Source organism: Aspergillus campestris, assembly GCF_002847485.1.
Source record: "Aspergillus campestris IBT 28561 chromosome Unknown P168scaffold_5, whole genome shotgun sequence".
Lineage (NCBI taxonomy): Eukaryota > Fungi > Ascomycota > Eurotiomycetes > Eurotiales > Aspergillaceae > Aspergillus > Aspergillus campestris.
The window spans coordinates 1,384,489-1,401,424 of NW_020194340.1; the positions used below are offsets into that span (position 1 = coordinate 1,384,489).

General features: G+C 54.1%; 5 protein-coding genes across 5 annotated transcripts; 3 read left to right on the top strand and 2 right to left on the bottom strand.

Annotated features, from left to right (window-relative positions):
* Positions 1-56: 56 nt before the first annotated feature.
* Positions 57-4,619, bottom strand: P168DRAFT_252182 (putative protein kinase; the record flags this gene model as incomplete). Its single annotated transcript, XM_024834309.1, has 4 exons — positions 57-179; positions 234-4,158; positions 4,258-4,441; positions 4,514-4,619. 4 exons carry the CDS (start codon positions 4,617-4,619, stop codon positions 168-170), a joined length of 4,227 nt encoding a protein of 1,408 aa, XP_024693671.1. The 3' UTR covers positions 57-167.
* A 964-nt stretch (positions 4,620-5,583) lies between these two features.
* On the top strand, positions 5,584-7,452 carry P168DRAFT_252184 (PEX28-32 family peroxisomal membrane protein). Its single transcript, XM_024834310.1, has 3 exons — positions 5,584-5,860; positions 5,924-6,061; positions 6,120-7,452. The coding sequence occupies exons 1-3, from the start codon at positions 5,703-5,705 to the stop codon at positions 7,417-7,419; spliced, it is 1,596 nt and encodes a 531-aa protein (XP_024693672.1). The 5' UTR covers positions 5,584-5,702; the 3' UTR covers positions 7,420-7,452.
* Positions 7,453-7,888: 436 nt separating this feature from the next.
* P168DRAFT_310524 (purine and uridine phosphorylase) lies at positions 7,889-10,767 on the top strand (the record flags this gene model as incomplete). The annotated part of the gene is made up of 6 exons (XM_024839406.1): positions 7,889-8,226; positions 8,274-8,935; positions 8,985-9,103; positions 9,146-9,643; positions 9,697-9,737; positions 9,839-10,767. 6 exons carry the CDS (start codon positions 7,889-7,891, stop codon positions 10,743-10,745), a joined length of 2,565 nt encoding a protein of 854 aa, XP_024693673.1. The 3' UTR covers positions 10,746-10,767.
* A 392-nt stretch (positions 10,768-11,159) lies between these two features.
* On the top strand, positions 11,160-15,799 carry P168DRAFT_252188 (putative ABC bile acid transporter; the record flags this gene model as incomplete). Its single annotated transcript, XM_024834311.1, has 4 exons — positions 11,160-11,241; positions 11,302-11,610; positions 11,657-12,170; positions 12,218-15,799. Exons 1-4 carry the CDS (start codon positions 11,191-11,193, stop codon positions 15,796-15,798), a joined length of 4,455 nt encoding a protein of 1,484 aa, XP_024693674.1. The 5' UTR covers positions 11,160-11,190.
* A 143-nt stretch (positions 15,800-15,942) lies between these two features.
* Positions 15,943-16,858, bottom strand: P168DRAFT_304161 (nucleolar protein 16). The gene is made up of 2 exons (XM_024838821.1): positions 16,691-16,858; positions 15,943-16,635 (listed from the first exon to the last, which is right to left on the bottom strand). The coding sequence occupies exons 1-2, from the start codon at positions 16,819-16,821 to the stop codon at positions 16,047-16,049; spliced, it is 720 nt and encodes a 239-aa protein (XP_024693675.1). The 5' UTR covers positions 16,822-16,858; the 3' UTR covers positions 15,943-16,046.
* Between the last annotated feature and the right edge of the window lie 78 nt (positions 16,859-16,936).

The following is a 16,936-nucleotide window of genomic DNA, read 5'->3' on the forward strand; positions in this document are numbered from 1 at the left end:
TGAGACCACGAGAAAGAAACAAAACAAAAGAAACAGAAAAAAAAAAAAACAAATGGAACAAGAAAAAAACCCCTCCGGTCTATGCAACAAAAGACACAACCGAATATTATTACATACGTGCAACAAAAAAGAATAGGGGAAAAAGATTACTGACGGAACCTGTCACATCATTTGGTCCTCTGAGTGACCAGTTAGTGACCTGTCCGCGGTCCTAAAGTTGCGCTGGTACTTACCAAGCTGGTGGCTGCCGCCGCCGTGGCGAGATCCGGCTTCCCACTGATGCTCCTCGCGGACACGCGAGGGAGTCCCGAGGCGGACCCCGGTGCAGTGGTGGTGTTCGTGCCTCGCCTGGCGGGCGTCGACGGTGGTAGCCCGCTCACCGTGGAGTGCCGCTTTCCAGTCTGGTGCCTGATAGGAGAGGTTCCCGACACATCGCGGCTGCGGATGAAGGAGCCACTCTTGAGGCCCGTTCCTGGTGGCTCAGGCAGAGGGCGGCTGGACGGCACCCGCCGGTTGGGCGAGTTGCTCATGGTGTAGGTCTTGGGCCGAGGCGGCAGTTTGACGCCTGTGATGAATTCGTGTTTCAGGGCATCGTGTGGCGTCAGGCGACGCGCAGGGTCCCACCGGAGACAGCGGGTCAGGAAATCCAGGAACGCGTCGTCGTCACACTTGAGAACTTGTCGTAGATCCTTGGAGCTGGGCCGTCGCCGCCGTCCCTTGGACGAGACCGTGATTCTGGGCTTGCCCATTGAGTCAAAGAAGAGCTTCTTGCGGGTGCTCTTCTCGATCAAATGCTTTTCCGGAGGACCGAACACCTCCATAATGCAAGCAAGCTGCTCCTGTTCGTTCTCTCCTGGGAAGATGGGATACCCAGTGAAGAGTTCCGCCAAGATGCAGCCGACACTCCACATGTCAATGGGCATCCCGTATGACATGCCCAGGATGACTTCGGGAGACCGGTAGAACCGACTCTGAATGTACGTGTAGACCTTCTCGTTCTCGAAGCAACTGGAACCAAAGTCGATGACCCTGATGGCAGAGCTCATGGGGTGTACAAGAAGGATATTCTCCGGCTTCAAGTCACAGTGGATGACCTTCTTGTGATGCAGAAGCACCAGTGTGCTGAGAATCTGTTTGGTGAACCGACGGATGAGCTTGACATTGAAGCCCTTGAAGTCGTGCGCCTTGGTGAATTCGTAGAGATTGATCCCCAGGAGCTCCGTGGAGATACAGAGATGCCCTCGGAAGTAGAAACTCTGCGTGAAGTTGACAACACTATGGCGGCGGTGGGGATCCCACTCCTTCAGCTTTTGAAGCAGGTTGACCTCAATCAAAGCTTGCTGGTGGAATCTCTTCTTGTTCCGAATTATCTTAATTGCCACCAAACCCCCGGTCTTGTGGTCGATACAGCGCACCACCTGGCCGAAGCTGCCCTTACCCAGAACATCGATAACTTGGTAGCGATAGGCGAGATGGTCGCCGATCACAATGTTGTAGTCGCCACGATCATCGTCATAACCAAAGTTGGCCGCCTGGGCATTCAAATCGCCGACGTGCTTCTTCGCATTTTTGGTCCCGCAAAAGTATATGTCCTTGAAATCGATGATCTCCCCGCGCTCAAAGATGTTCAGGCCAGCCATCCGGAGTGCCTGTGCCGGACTGACACGGTCTTTGGGGCTAGCCTTGCGGCGCAGGTCATCCAGCTCCCTGGCTGCAATCTCAGTGTCCTTCCGCCTACTCCCGAGTCGACGCATCTCCTCATCACCAGCCAAAATGTCAGGATCAATCTTGGGTTCAGGAGCAGAAGTTGGTGGTGCCGGGGTATTCGACTTCGCATTGCTGATGATTTTGTGTACCGGCGACAGGATCGACGCGCCCGGGCGATAGGCGACGTCACTGCCACCGGATTCGTTGGAGCGACTGGGTTCCAGTCCGAGACTGTTTTCACTGCCGACGCTGGGGTTTCTAAAGGAGGAGTTGGCTGTGCTCGATATAGAAGATTGCCGGCGGGACTTGAGATAGCCGGGTTTCAAAGTGGGGCTCGTATCCTTGACCGTGGTCAGATTGTTCCAGGTGGCTGAAGCTGGGAGCTTCGGGGGCGGCATGTGGTCATATTTGGTCGGATCCGTGTTGTTTTCTTGTTGTTCCTTGGAGTTGCTACGCTTGTTCAACGTGATCTTGTGGCGGAAGGACGAGCCAGAGACACTGTTGTTATCGGCATCTGATGGGGTTGATAATTGGCTGATCGTGTCAGCGCTCGAGATCGCAGAAGACTGAGTTTGCGGACGAGGCCCATTGGGCTTATATATCGGACCCGACTTGGGCGAGTGTTCACCGCTCGGCTTTTGGCGTATATAGCTATAATCACTGTTGTTTTTGGGTAGTGAATAGGCTAGGTAGGGTGACAGGGTCCGCGCCCCTCCGGTCGTGTGGTCAAACGACGCAAGCGCACTCGAGCTGCTGGCCGTCCTTAAGGACGGCCCCGAGGAGCTGACAATAAAATGAGACGTGCTGCTTCTGGCTTGGGTTTGCGGGACGCTGTAATCCTCATCGTGCACGGAGAAGAAATTCGCTTTGGAGGCCGTCAACGGGGTCGTCGGGGTCTTCGACATGATCTGACCAGATGGCGTGTGCGGCTTGGGTACTTCTTCCCGCTCCCGCAACGCTTCAATCTTAGATGTCATCGGCGTTCCCAGGGGAAGGAGGTTCAAGGGCGGCAGCTTCAGCGGCTGCAAGCTCCGTTTCCCATACTGAACGGACTGCCTCGGCTTCGCTTCTGGGGTTTTCATGGAGCTCTCATCCGAGGCGTCGGGCCTCAGGTACTTGGCGTTGTTGACCGCCAGATTGTGGTCAACATCAGGATCCAACTTGGACTTCAACAGTACATCCAATGGTAAACTGGATTTGCGCACCGGTTGGTCTGTCGGGGTCGGTTGGTCGCCATCGCCTCGGGGGGATTCGTAAGCCTTGGGGATGGCAGGCACGGGAGGTACATCCTCATTGGCAGTAGCTGTCTGCTCCACACGGGGTTTCGGAGTCGGGAGCCGAGAGGACGATTGGATTTGCGAGAGTCTGGCTTGGAGTGACCCGGACGAGTTCCGCGCGGAGTTGTAGCTCGTGTTTGAGGACACGGACAGACCCGAGCTGTAGGATTTCCGGTTCGGGTCGGGGGTCGTGCGGTTCGACGAGGGGGTCACACTTTTGCGGGGAATCTGGGATGGCGATGGAGCACTGGAGCGGGGTCGTATGGGTAGCGGATCGGCGTCGGTCGGAGGGGTATAGGGCATGGAATCAGCCGGAGCCGCGATGGACATCCGCCTCATCCGCCGGGCGTCGGTGGGACTGATCGTTCGTGCCCCAAGACCGGTTGCGTGCGGGGGCATGACCGACACTCGTTTCGACGACGAGGTGGGCGTGACCGCCCGAGGCGCCCCCGGTTTGGCCGGGGTCCGGACTGCATTGGTGGAGGATGGTCGAGAATGATCGACCGCAGGTCCCGGCGCAATCACGGGGTCGCGCGGGTCTCGCAATTGGGGCTGGAAGGACTTGGCCTTCATGTTCCGCACACTGGCTGGAACGCGGCTTCGCTCGTCTCGATCCGACTCGGGAAGCTGCGGTCGAGGCTGCAGAAAATTCGCCGGGTCGGTGCGGGTCTCGACGCTCGTCTTTCGGGACGATATACTCAGTCGCCTGGCAGCCGCAGGTGTCGGAAGGGGCCCTGTCCCGAGGGACTTGCGCGGGGCTCTGGTCCCGGTCAGGCCCGTCCCAAGTGTATGGACCAGGCTCTGTCGACGGCCCCGAGCAGCGGGGCCTTCCGTCGCCGCACTGCCCTGTGTCGAATCCGCCGAGGGCCCTTGGCCGGTGAAGCCCTTCCCGCGCACCGAATTACTCCTCGTTCGTCCCAGGCCAGTATTCTCGTTGGTCGGATTGGACCAGTGAGCGGCCCCGGTCCCCGGCATGGGGAAATGGTTGAGACTTGGTTCCTGCATGATACTATTGTGAAAGTCATCGAAACTGACGGGGGCCAGAAAGTCCGTGCTCTCAGGGGGGGTGTTGTTGTCCGTTTTGGCCAGGTTGCTCATGCTCGTCGAACGAAGACTGCTTTGGGTCGAATCGATAGAAGAATTGCCGGAGTGAAAAAACGAACCGGATTGATTACTAGGAGTTCCACATGCGTTAGAATTCGTATAGGAGGCGGTGAATCCATGAAAGAAGAAAAAGGGGGGGTGAGGTAAGGTGGAAATTGGCAATCGGTACCTCCGGCGAGACGGGTCCTGAGGCCGCGGGCCCTGGGGAGCCTTTTGATCTCGAATGGATAATCTTCTTTTACCCATGATTCCAATGCGAGTGCCGGATGAACTTTTGGCGGAGTGGGAGGACGTGTCGGAAAGCAAGGTGGTCGTAGAAGCATGTTTCTGCAATCGTCGCCGTGCGGAGCCTTCTATAAACCAGGCAAATTTGTTAATCTCCCGGATACGGGTCCCAATTTGCAGTGCATGAATCGGATGCTTACCTCCTGGGCTTGATTCTTCATTCCGGGATGGACTGGCCGGCCTGGACCGCGGGTTACGCGACTGGGCCATCCCCGAGGGTTGTTGGGAGGGTAACTTTTCCGGCATGCCCGATTTCCGACGGGTTTAGCACGGAACGGGAGAGATGGATGGTTAGAGAGTGAAAAAAAATGATAGAAGCAAAATCAATCCGAATCGCAAATGTTGTCAAAAGTCAAGGACGTCTCAGTGTATTAACAGGAGACAGCCTTGACCAACACCGTCGCACGACCCATGAATCGTCGTTACCGGTCCATTGCGGGGGATCCCAACCACAATCCGATATTCCAGGTCGTCGTCGAGAAACCTGGGAAAGGATTCTTGTAACCAGCGATGCTCTGGGTGTGTGTTGGGACTGACCGAACCGTCTGGAGAGGGGAGGGGTGGAGGAGGATGTTTATCACTCCGACGGGTGTTGTTGATGGTGCAAAAGAGGAAGAATCACTGGTGGTTGGCCTGGGGCAGCAGTTGCTGGGCTTGGCAGGGAAGGATGGGAGTGGATGCCTGAGGAACGGCCGGCCATACAATCAATGCGGAGATGCGGCAAGAACAACCACCACGATGAGGGAGAGGATTAACACAAGATCGGGTGGCTGAATGAAAATCACAGTCAATAGATCAAAAGAAAATGAAAGAGAAAGCGAAAACGAAAAATAGCACGATCGAAAGAGAGTGGAGTCCGACGAAATTAGTCAACCATATCTTTCAACAACTGACTAGTTAGTAGTTACTAGTGAGAGAGGGAGAACGATGTCAATCTTCCCCTGCTCCTTTTCTGATGGTCAGTTTCACTCTAACGGTTAGTCTGCTTTTTAGTCCCTGGTTTTCAGGCCATTAAGGGGACATTCTGCAAATGCTGCAAACATGGCCGGATTGGGATCAGATCCTGTCATTTTGGGTGTAATCACCTTACCAGACTTTCATCCATCATCCACGGTGTATGACCCCCAGCGGTGTATTGGGTATACCATACATAATACACCCTAGAACTCGGCTCTCCGCCTTCCAACGCATGTGCTTTTCGCCGGTCTGCCAACTACCGAAGGTCGCTTCTCTTCCCCTCTCCTTCACCTCCAGATCTTTCCCATCGACGCCTGGAAATGCCGTCGGTTTATCATCGATCTGGTGTGACTTCCATATTAGTCTGGTATCATGGATGAATATACCCCCGACGCTATCGTCAATCGGAACGAACCGGTTCCCGTGATCTCTGCGGGGAAGACCAAAGATGACGCAAAACCCCCCAAGTCCAAACGCAGCTCGCATACCAGGTCGGGGTCGCGGTCGCTGCAGGACAGGCTATTCACAAAGTATGTTCTCCTGCCGCTGTCTTACTTGAATGAAACGGAATGGACTGAACTGATTGGTTCAAGAATCCTAGAACAAGTCGTCCCCCCGGATGGAGCGGCTGGGTCGATCTCCGTCGAAGACAGACTGAACGCTGCAGACGCCAAGCGGCCTGCGTTCAGTCTCCCAGTAATGGGAAATAACTTTCGTCGATTCAACGCTAGGTAGGCTGGAGCGATAACGCGCCCACGGTTGAGAGACGGCATCGCTGATACCATGCAGAATTGGCGTCGTTTTCCACTTCCAAAACCAAGTCGAGCGCGTGCTGAACTGGAAGCACCCTTCCCACACATTCTCCTTCCTATTCGCCTACTCGTTGATATGTCTCGAACCACATCTGCTCGTGGTGCTCCCCATGATGGTCTTTTTACTGTTCGTCATGGTTCCCGCCTTCCTCGCTCGCCATCCTCCACCGCCGGCACCGTCGACGTCGAGCATCATGCCCTACTATTCCTTCCAGGGCCCCGCGCTGGCTCCCGCGAAAACCATCACACCGGCGTCCGAGACGTCCAAGGACTTCTTCCGGAACATGCGCGATCTGCAGAACAGTATGGCCGATTTCTCGGATGTGCATGATTCGCTGGTGTCGGTGTTTGCGCCGTTGACGAATTTCTCCAACGAGCGACTGTCGTCGGCCGTTTTCCTCATGGTGCTGTTTGCCACGATCGTGCTGTTTGCCGTGTCCGACCTAATGCCGTGGCGGGTTATCGCGCTCATCGGCGGCAACGTGGCCATCCTGTCCAAGCACCCGAGCCTTCAGGATCTCCTCGGGACCATTGCGTCGGATTTAACAAGCGAACGCTCCGACCGGGACCGGGCATTCCTTAGTGCCCATAAGGAGGCTCTAGAGGCCGCAGGTCTCTCGCTGGACTCTTTGCCGTCCGATCCGTCCGCCGCGATGTCGCTACTGGGATCCTTGGCCGACATCACGCTGGACACGTATCCGGAGGAGCGCGAGGTCGAGATCTTCGAGATCCAGTGGCGCTCCCTGGCGCCCTTCTCCGAGACGCCCTGGGAACATTTCGTCTTCAGTTCTCTGCCGTACGACCCGCTCTCACCATACCGTTTCGCCGGAGACCGGCCCAAGGGCTGCCGCTTCTTCGAAGACGTCCGACCGCCCCACGGGTGGGCCTGGAAGAGCAAAAAGTGGGAACTGGATCTAGACTGCCGGGAATGGGTCGTCGAACGGATGATCACCGGAGTCGGCTTTGAAGTTTCCGGCAGCAGTCCAGACGAGGGATCCTCGCCCGGCGACGAAATCGGCGGCTGGGTCTGGGATCTGCCGTCGGATGAGTCCCACCGGGAGGACACCGTCGTCGCAAAGGCGCTGGGCCACGAAACCTTCGACGCCGATTCCAAGCCCAGCTCCGACGACACCAAGGCGAAGCGCAAGGGGAAGGGCAGGGTCTCTCGCGATTTCGAGGAAAGGGGAGGAGCCGCGGCGCTCCAGATGGGCGAATGGCGTCGACGACGATGGGTCCGCATTGTACATAGAGTTAGCGTGCCCTCCGAAGCTAGCTAGCAGATTGGATATGACATTATTTTCAACATTTTCACTGCACCTGAAGACTTGCAACGCATTATAATTCTATACTTTATACGTAAGGAGAGGATCTAAACTTCCTCTGGACTTTTGAATCGGCTATTCTTATTTACAGCCTGGAAGGTTTTTGTTGATAGCGCTTGGCTGTGCCATGTTAAGTATCACTAAGCGCCGGGGACATGTAACTATTGGGCGATAGCCTGCAGGGGATTACTTATGTTTACAAATACATCCTCCATGAAACACTAAATATCTAAGGCGGCTAAGAATGCGCGTATATAGACGTCTCGGTGTCTTCTCGAACGAGACTATACCCAGCATCAAGATAACCGCGAAGTGGTTAAGTCTCGTCTCGAATCGATATAATGTCCTTCTACTATACTGTTCATACCTGACGAGCTTCCACACAAGCATATGCATACCTATATATACTACCTAACATAACACAATGTCCCAAGAACCACACAACCAAGTCCCCCCAACCTCACCACTCACAGTCACCAACCCCCTCCCCAACTCAGCCTACACAATCGGCTGGATCTGCGCCATCCACGTTGAATACGTAGCCGCACGAGCCTTCCTCGATGAAAAACACGGCCTCCCTACACATGTCGCCCCCAACAACAGCAGCGTCTACACGCTGGGCCGAATCGGCCCCCACAACGTTGCCATCGGGGTGTTAGCCGCAGGGGAGTACGGGATCGCGTCGGCGGCGAATGTCGCGCGCGACATGCTGAACAGCTTTCCGAATGTGCGGCTCGGGTTGATGGTGGGGATTGGTGGGGCGTGCCGAGTGAGAGGCATGATGTGCGGCTGGGGGATGTTGTTGTTAGTGTTCCTTGTGAGGGGGTGGGTGGGGTGTTGCAGTATGACTACGGGAAAGCGGAGCAACGCGAGGACGGTTGGACGACGAGGTTCTTGAATTTGCCGCCGGTTGTTCTGCGCGGTGCTGTGATGGACCTTGCGGCGCGGTATGAGGAGGAGGGTAATGGGTTGGAGGATGCTGTTGATGATGTTTTGGGGAGGATGCCGAGGCTGAGGAAGGGGTTTCAGCGTCCGGGGAGGGGCAGTGATAGGCTTTATCGGAGTGGGTTTGTACATCCTTCGGATGGTGGTGGGTTAGGCTGTGCGGAGGCTTGTGTTGAGGATCCGTCAAATCTTGTATGGAGGCCTGAAAGGGATGAAGAGGGTGAGAATCTGGAGATACACTACGGGATGATAGCCTCTGCAGACCGGCCGATGAGGGACGCTCGTGTGCGGGACAAGCTTGCCGCAGAGAATGATATTCTTTGCTTTGATGCATCGACTGGGGGGCTTATGAATTACTTTCCATGTCTGGTTATCCGCGGTATATGCGACTATTCGGATTCGCATGAGAGTTCGGAATGGGAGGGGTTTGCGGCGATGGCGGCTGCGGCATATGGGAAGGATCTTCTCTGTCGAATTCCAGCAAGTCGAGTTGAGGCTGAGAAGAAGCTCGCTGATATCCTCTCCGGTCAGTACAAGGTCACTGTCTGTGGAATTGCAGTCACTGATTTAGGCAGGTGTGCACGAAAACGTTGGAAGAATCCTCGACAGACAACACGATCAAGACCGTGAGACAATCTTGAAGTGGCTCGCTCCAACCGAAGGCCTTGAGTTTTCTTTCAAGCAGAACGAATATGTAAATCTTCGGACGCACAGGACTGGTGAATGGTTTCTAAAGACGCCGGAGTTTCAGACATGGATGAGAAATGACTACCAGACCTTATTTTGTCCTGGTATCCCCGGGGCTGGGAAGACACTGATGACATCTATTGTCGTCGACCATCTGGAGAAACACTACGACAACGCCAATATTGCGTACGTCTACTGCAGCTTTGGATCACAGGATCAAACACCAGAGGGCCTTCTCGGCAGTATCGTGAAGCAGTTGGTTCGGAAACAGTCCTCAATTCCTGATATTGTCAAGGATCTATACGGTCGACATAAAGATAGGAATTCACGGCCTGGGCTTAAGGCTCTTTTAGAGACTATAAACTCTATCATCCCTTCCGATTCAAGGACATTCATCATCGTCGATGCGTTAGACGAATGTCAAAACCACAACCGGTGCCGAGACAGCTTTCTGTCGGCAATATTTGCTGCTCAAGCCAGGACAAGGCTGAACTTCTTCGCAACGTCAAGGCCTCAGGGGGTGGAGGCTGGATTTCGCGAGAGCATCGTGCGAGAAATTGTCTCTACGGAGCGTGACCTGACAATATACCTAGACAACAGGATATCGTCATGGGAAAAAGTACACGGAACAGACTTAGACAGTCTTCGGACCACGATCAAAACGGAAATTATCAAGGCAGCTGACGGAATGTGAGTTGGGTGTCTACATTAACATCTACATATCGCTAAATGCCAGTTATAGATTTCTACTCGCTGTCCTCGATATGAATGCACTTTACAGCCTGGAAACAAAAGGAGAGATCCGAGACGCTTTGAGGAACGCTTACAGAAGAGGAAACAGACTACACGAAGCTTACGGGCAAACGATGGAAAGAATCCAAAGTCAGGGAGAAAGCCCGAAACGACTCGCCATGAGGACTCTGGCATGGGTCCTTCATGCCAGACGTCTACTATCCGCGGCAGAACTCCGGTACGCTCTCGCTTTGAATGCAGAGCTAACGGAGGGCGAGTTTGCGAGTTACCTTCCCAATATCAGAAGGGTTCTATCTCTGTGCGCCGGGCTAGTGAGGCTCGACGAGACGAGCAAGACTATCAACTTCGTCCACAAGTCGACGCGAGAATACTTCGAGGCCACCAGGGGGACTTGGCTCCAAAATGCGGAACTCACGATCTCGAGGGTCTGCGCTGCCTATCTCTCATTTGGCGCCTTCAGGAGCGGGTGCTGCCAGACAGACGACGACTTTGAAGAGAGACTGCGGACACACCCGTTCTATACCTATGCAGCAACCTACTGGGGCCATCATGCTTCCGAGTCTGCGACGTTATGCCCGGAAGTTATAAACTTCCTCGAGTGCGAGACGGCAGTCCAAGCATCGACCCAGGCACTCCTGGCTATTAAGTGTTACCCACGGAGTCCCCAGTACAGCCAGGAATTCCCGAGAGAGATGACTGGCCTTCATTTGGCGGCGTACTTCGGGGTTGAGGGAGCGGTCAAACATTTCCTCCAAAAAGGAATTGCGGTCGATGCGAAGGACACTGACGGCCATACGCCGCTGTCGTATGCTGCGAGGAACGGGCACGTATCCGTCGTCCAGATTCTGCTCGCATCAGAGAAGGCGAAACCAGATATGGAAGACAGAAGTGGCTAGCGGGCACACGACCTCTATCAGCTTACTAGCTTTGTTGTCCAGTCGCGCCAGGATGTGTAGTTAGAGATATATTTTGAAGCCTGAGAATGTCCCGGCACCTAGTTGTTTTCGTGAAACAATATATAGATGATTGTGTATGACCGGCCTTGAAATGTACAAACCTAGATCAAGATAGAAAAAAATAAAAAGAACATAAAAATAAAAGTGCTTAAACAATATACTAGTTCATCTAATACCCAATACCAGGAGTATTTCGATATCGATAGAGGAGATGGAAATTGACACATTCTGTCGTTCTGCAGGATGCGGTCGTGGACGGAGACGGAAGTTTAGCGCCCCAGCCTCCCCGCCATCAAGCAAGGTACCCTGGAGTATCATTCAACGTCATGTCTCTCTCTTGACATGCCTCAATCTGCCATCCCAATTGGCAAATTCAAGTGTCCTCATGTTCTTGGACCAGCAAAATGACTCTCTCACCTCTTGCTCTCCGATATGGGTACGTTTACAATAAAGAATAATCGCAATTGATCACATATGACCGTGCTAATTGTTGTAGGACTCGGCCCACGCACGGCCGTCCCCATGTGCCATGCCGTACTTTGCCACTATCCCTGCCATCATCATCTCACTGCTAGTGGTCAGACATCTGCTGGGTCGCATTTCGATGATAGCTCGTCCAACATGGATGAAGCCGTTTGTTTTGGAGCAGCCTCTGTGCCCTGAATTGCCGGTAGAGCAGACCAAACAGCGGATGGGCTGGGTGATCATCCTCTTCGCCATCGCTGTTGTGGGCGTCGCGGCAGAGGTGGCTAAGCTGGTTCCATCAAGTACAGATTTTGCAGGCTATGCGCTTCTTGTATCTTGGGTACGTGCCATTTTCTTACACCGGAGTACATTCTAATCAATCATAGGCTTTGGCTGCGCTTCTTGTGATAGTTGAAAGACCAAGGTCTTGTCCGACATCCCTACTGGCGTATTTTCTGGGGGTCTTCATAGTTGAGGTTGCATATTTACTGAATTACCATGCCTATGCTACGACAAGGCTTGGTGCGTATTACACTTCCGCGGGCACCGCCTTAGCAGCCTGCGGAATCATCCTAATAATGCCTATGCGGGCACCCTCGCTTGCATGTCTGGATATTGGCGTTGTCGGACATACACCATCGAGCGACTACAGAAGCCCCGAAGACAACCTGCGTCTGTGGCAATTCCTAACGGTATCGTGGATGTCGCCTCTGATGTCACTGGGCAAGAAGAGACAGCTGCACGAAGAGGACATTTGGTCCCTCGGGTTCGAGTTTCAGCATCGGCGACTGCACGATTACTTTCGGATTCTGAAAGGCTCCGTTATCAGCCGGTTACTTCAGGCAAATGGGCTCGATGTTATGATAACTGCTTCAATCGCAATCGTGCAGATGCTATGCGGTATGGCTTTCGGTCTTGTGATTGGGACTGTTGCTGACTTACCCTAGGGTTTTCGACGCCTGTGCTGTTACAGCAACTGTTGAAGTCCATGGAAAATACGGCTTTACCGAAACGTATTGCTCTGACTTATGCCGTGCTGTGGATGGTGATCCGTTTGGTAGCAGCGCAGGCCCAGGTTCTCTTCCTGTGGTATTCGAGACGATGCTACGAACGGAGTAGGGGGGAGATGGTCATGATGATTTATGAAAAGGCGTTATCTAGAAAGAATGTGTTTGATCAACAGACCTTGGAGAAGAGAGAGGAAGAGGAAGATCCTGACCAAGAGGCTCAAGCTTCCGAAGAGGAACAGTCCAATGACCAACAGAGAAAGATATGTGGGTTATTTCCCGTACGGCAAAAGGAGAAAAAGAAGAAGCCAAAGACAGCCGCATCCATGGGAAAAATATTCAACTTGCTTCGTGGGGACGCTTATGAGGTAGCACAGCGGTTCTGGGAAGTGGATAGTTTGATCGACAAACCACTGGGGCTCGTTATAGCTACCGTGCTTGTCTGGAAGCTGCTTGGGCCTTCATGCTTTCTTGGGATTCTTGCGATCCTGGTAGCCCAGGTCTTGAATGCAGTCATCACGCGGACGTTGCTCCGATGGGAACGCATCCGAAGACTAGCCACTGATAACAGGCTCCAGATATCCTCGCAATTCATCGAAGCCCTTCGGCACCTTCGTTGGTATGGGTGGCAAAACCACTGGCTTCGTCAAGTGATGGAAGCCCGGCAGACTGAGTTGAATTTGCGTATCATGACCAGCTTGTGGGGCGTGTTGATTCGGTTCGTCAATGCATTTGCGAGCGGTCTCTTCCCTGTTCTGGCGTTATATGCGTATACGCTACTGGCGGGCAATCCACTGCGGATCGATATCATCTTCCCTGCGCTGCAGCTGTTCACCATGCTGGAAACACGTCTCAGGGACATTCCAGGGCTGATAACTGTCCTTATCAACGCGTCTATTGCCATGGAAAGAATTGAGGACTTCATGACAGAACCGGACAAAGAGACAACGGCACCTGTAGCGGATCGAAGAGCCCCACTTACGTTGGATTCGTGCTCATTTGCCTGGCCTGGCACGTCCTCTCCTGTCCTCTCTGATATCAGCCTACATATATCAGAAGGCCTCACAGTCATATGTGGCAAGGTGGGCGTCGGAAAAACGGCGCTGTTACAGGCCTTATTGGGTGAGCTTGACAGACTCGTCGGGTTCTCAGATATACCAAACGAGATGATAGGCTATTGTGCCCAGACTCCGTGGCTACAAAGCATGAGCATCCGCGACAACATTCTGTTTTCCGCTGCATACGACGAGCAGCGCTACAAAAGTGTCCTCGACGCTTGCGCTCTGCTCCCGGACATGGCAAATTTCAAACACGGTGACCTATCGTTTGTTGGGGAAAACGGGATTGGTCTCTCGGGTGGCCAGAAAGCGCGTGTGGCTTTGGCGAGAGCCGTCTATAGTAGTGCGAGGATTATGTTTCTCGACGATCCCTTGTCTGCGCTGGACCATAATACTGCAGAGGACGTTGTTCGCAAATGCTTGTGTGGGCCGCTGATGAAAGGTCGGATCGTCGTGCTTGTGACACATCGTACCCATCTTGTTGGACATGTCGCGGATCAGATCATCCATATACGGGATGGTCGAGCTACTACAGAGCATCGACAGACTCATGTTCTGGAAGATGGAGAGTCCACCGAATTCCCACGGAGCGGAGTCGTAGACGTTGCGCCTGAAGCTGGGACCGAGTCTCAGGACGACGCTGCCGTGCCGGAGAAATTCATTGAAGAAGAAACCCGAGCAGAATGGGGCGTTCAAGCCAAGGTGTACTGGACCTACATAAAAGCCGGAAAGTACAAATGGTGGATTAGCCTTGTTATCATTCTCACGATATACCGTCTCGCCTCGATCGGCCAGTCCTGGTTCTTGAAGGAGTGGGGAGAAGCTTACAATGAGCTTCTCTTGCTCGTGGGATCCCTCGCCTCCAGAGGAAAGACACTGGCAACCAACTGGATGAGCCTACCGATCTTACCGTCAGGACTTAGTTGGCCGCCGTCCAACCCTATGGACGGCTTCCCTCCGCCGATGGAGAATGTCAAGCCATGGCTGTGGGCGTTCTTTGCTATCACCACCTTCCAATCCTTCATGCTGCTCATCGGGCAACTCATGATGCTCGTTATTGTGTACTGTGCTGGGAAATCCCTGTTCCAGCAGGTAATGGTGCAAGTCAGCCACGCGACATTCCGATTTTTCGACACGACTCCAATTGGGCGTTTGATGAATCGGCTCACATCTGATATTGGGGTAGTGGACGGGAATATCAGCCAACAGTTCCAGGTCATCGCCTTCCAAGCGATCACATGGATATCCTCAATTGTTGTGATCGCATCAGTCACGCCTTACTTCCTGGCATTTTCTCTCGTTTTGACAGCCGCGTTCATCCTGACCTTCCTCCGCTTCCTGCCCACGTCACAGAGCCTGCGTCGACTGGAAATGGTCTCGCTCAGCCCACTGATTTCCAACTTCGGCGAGCTTCTCCACGGCCTGACAACCGTGCGGGCATTCCACGCAGAAGAGCGATTCCAGAACCGCATAATCGCCGTAGTCGACAGATTCCAAGGCATGGACCACTTCTACTGGTCGCTACAAAGCTGGCTAATGTACCGCTTCGAAAGCCTCTCAGCGCTTTCCACCTTCTGCCTGACCGTTCTCGCACTGTACACGCGCGTATCGCCCGGCCTCGCAGCCTTCGTCCTAATAGCGGCCAGCAACTTCGTCGAAGCGACCCACGGCCTCTGCAAAGAGTACGGCCAGCTGCAAATGGACTTTGTATCCGTCGAACGAGTCGACGAGCTCCTTCACGTCGAGCAAGAAGACCCCGGCACCATCGACCCCCCCGCCTCATGGCCCAAGTTCGGCCGGGAGATCGTGTTTGAAAACGCCACGATCCGCTACGCGCCGCACCTCGACCCCTCCCTCACCGACATCAGCCTCCGCATCCCCGGGGGTTCCACAACTGCCGTAATCGGACGCACAGGAAGCGGAAAATCCACGCTCGCAGTATCCCTCCTTAGCGTCATCCGCCCAGAGTCCGGACGAATCCTCATCGACGGGCTCGACATCAGCCAAGTGGACACGCAAGCCCTCCGCAAACGGGTGACGTTCGTCGCGCAAGACCCAGTCCTCTTCCCAGGCAGCATCAGATTAAATCTGGACCCAACGGGCGAGTTCTCCGACGCAGAGTGCGCGGACGTCCTGGGCCGTATCTGCGGTCGACACGGGTGGACGCTCGAGACGCACGTCGCCGCTGGAGGCCGCAATCTCAGCCAGGGCGAACGGCAGCTGATCGGCCTGGCGCGGGCTGTCTTGCGACGCAGCTCGATTGTCATCTTGGATGAGGCGACGGCGTCGATTGACCACGAGAGCTCGTTGGAGATTCAGCAGGTGCTGCGCGAGGAAATGCGGGAGTCGACGGTTATTACGATTGCGCATCGGTTGGAGGCGATTAAGGATGCGGATTATTATGTGGTGTTGGATGGGGGGAGGGTTTCGAGGCAGGGTTTTGTTGGTGATATGACTGAGTAATAAAGTGTGGTGTGAGCACCTAATGGTATTGCTGTTCAGATTGGATTATTTTTCTACGGATGTATAGGAACGCTTTTCGTAGCTCCCGCCTACCCCAGACCATATCAGCGAGAATGCACCTATAAATGTATGAAAATCTCGAATAAGAATAGATTAGACCCAAGGTGCAAAGATGGATATATACAACTTTTATCCCAGATCAAACAAACGACCCAACGCCGCGCGCCACAATGCAAACCAACAACAACTCACGCCTGACCAGCCTCAAACTTGCGAATCCGCCGCTTGATATCCCCCACCGTCTGCTGCATCGGATTCAACTTCCTATCCCTCGCCATAGCAGCATAATCATCCCCATGCTTCTTCACCAACTGCTCAATCCACTCTCCCTCGCGCGTACTCGTATGGCGCGGCTTCTTGCCCAACACAGCAGAGTCCTCCTTCGCAGCCTGAATCTCCAGCTGTCTAACGACAGCGCTCGCGTCCTTGCCCTGCGCCGCCTGTCCGACAGCAGCAATATCGACATCAACGGCCAAGTCGTTGAGCGGGTCGTTGAGCGGGTTCGTGCGCTTGTGCTTGCGGCCCGCGATCTCCACCTCGTCGTCGTTGATAACGCGCAGGATTCTGCCTGTCTCGGGGTCGCGCTCGACTCGCGTTTCGCCGACCTTCAGGTTCTTGGTGTTGGACTCGACGCTGCCTTTGATGTGCAGGTTGTTCTCGGGGGCGTCGGCGAAGCCGGTTTCCGTGGTGATTCGTTGGGAGCCGCCGGCGGGGGCGTTCAGACGGTGCATGAGGCCGAGGCGGCGGTAGTTTTGGGTGAGAGTGAGGTCGCGGTCCCTTGATTCTTGTTAGATGAGGTTATTTAGTTGAAGTGGAGTGGTGGTGGGCGTACCAGTTCTCGGCGATGATCGCATTGCCCAAGACATTGACCTTCTTCTTGCCGCTCTTCAAGCGACCATTGCGCTTGGCGGTGGCCTTGGGTCGAGACGACCGGAGCTTCTTGGCTTGACGGATATTGGTCATGGTGTGGGGATATAATATGTGGTGGATTGGAGATGAGGTTGAAGGTTTTTGCAGCGGGAAAAAAAAATACGAATGGATCTTATCGATTGCGGAGGCGCTAACCCAAATAGGGCAT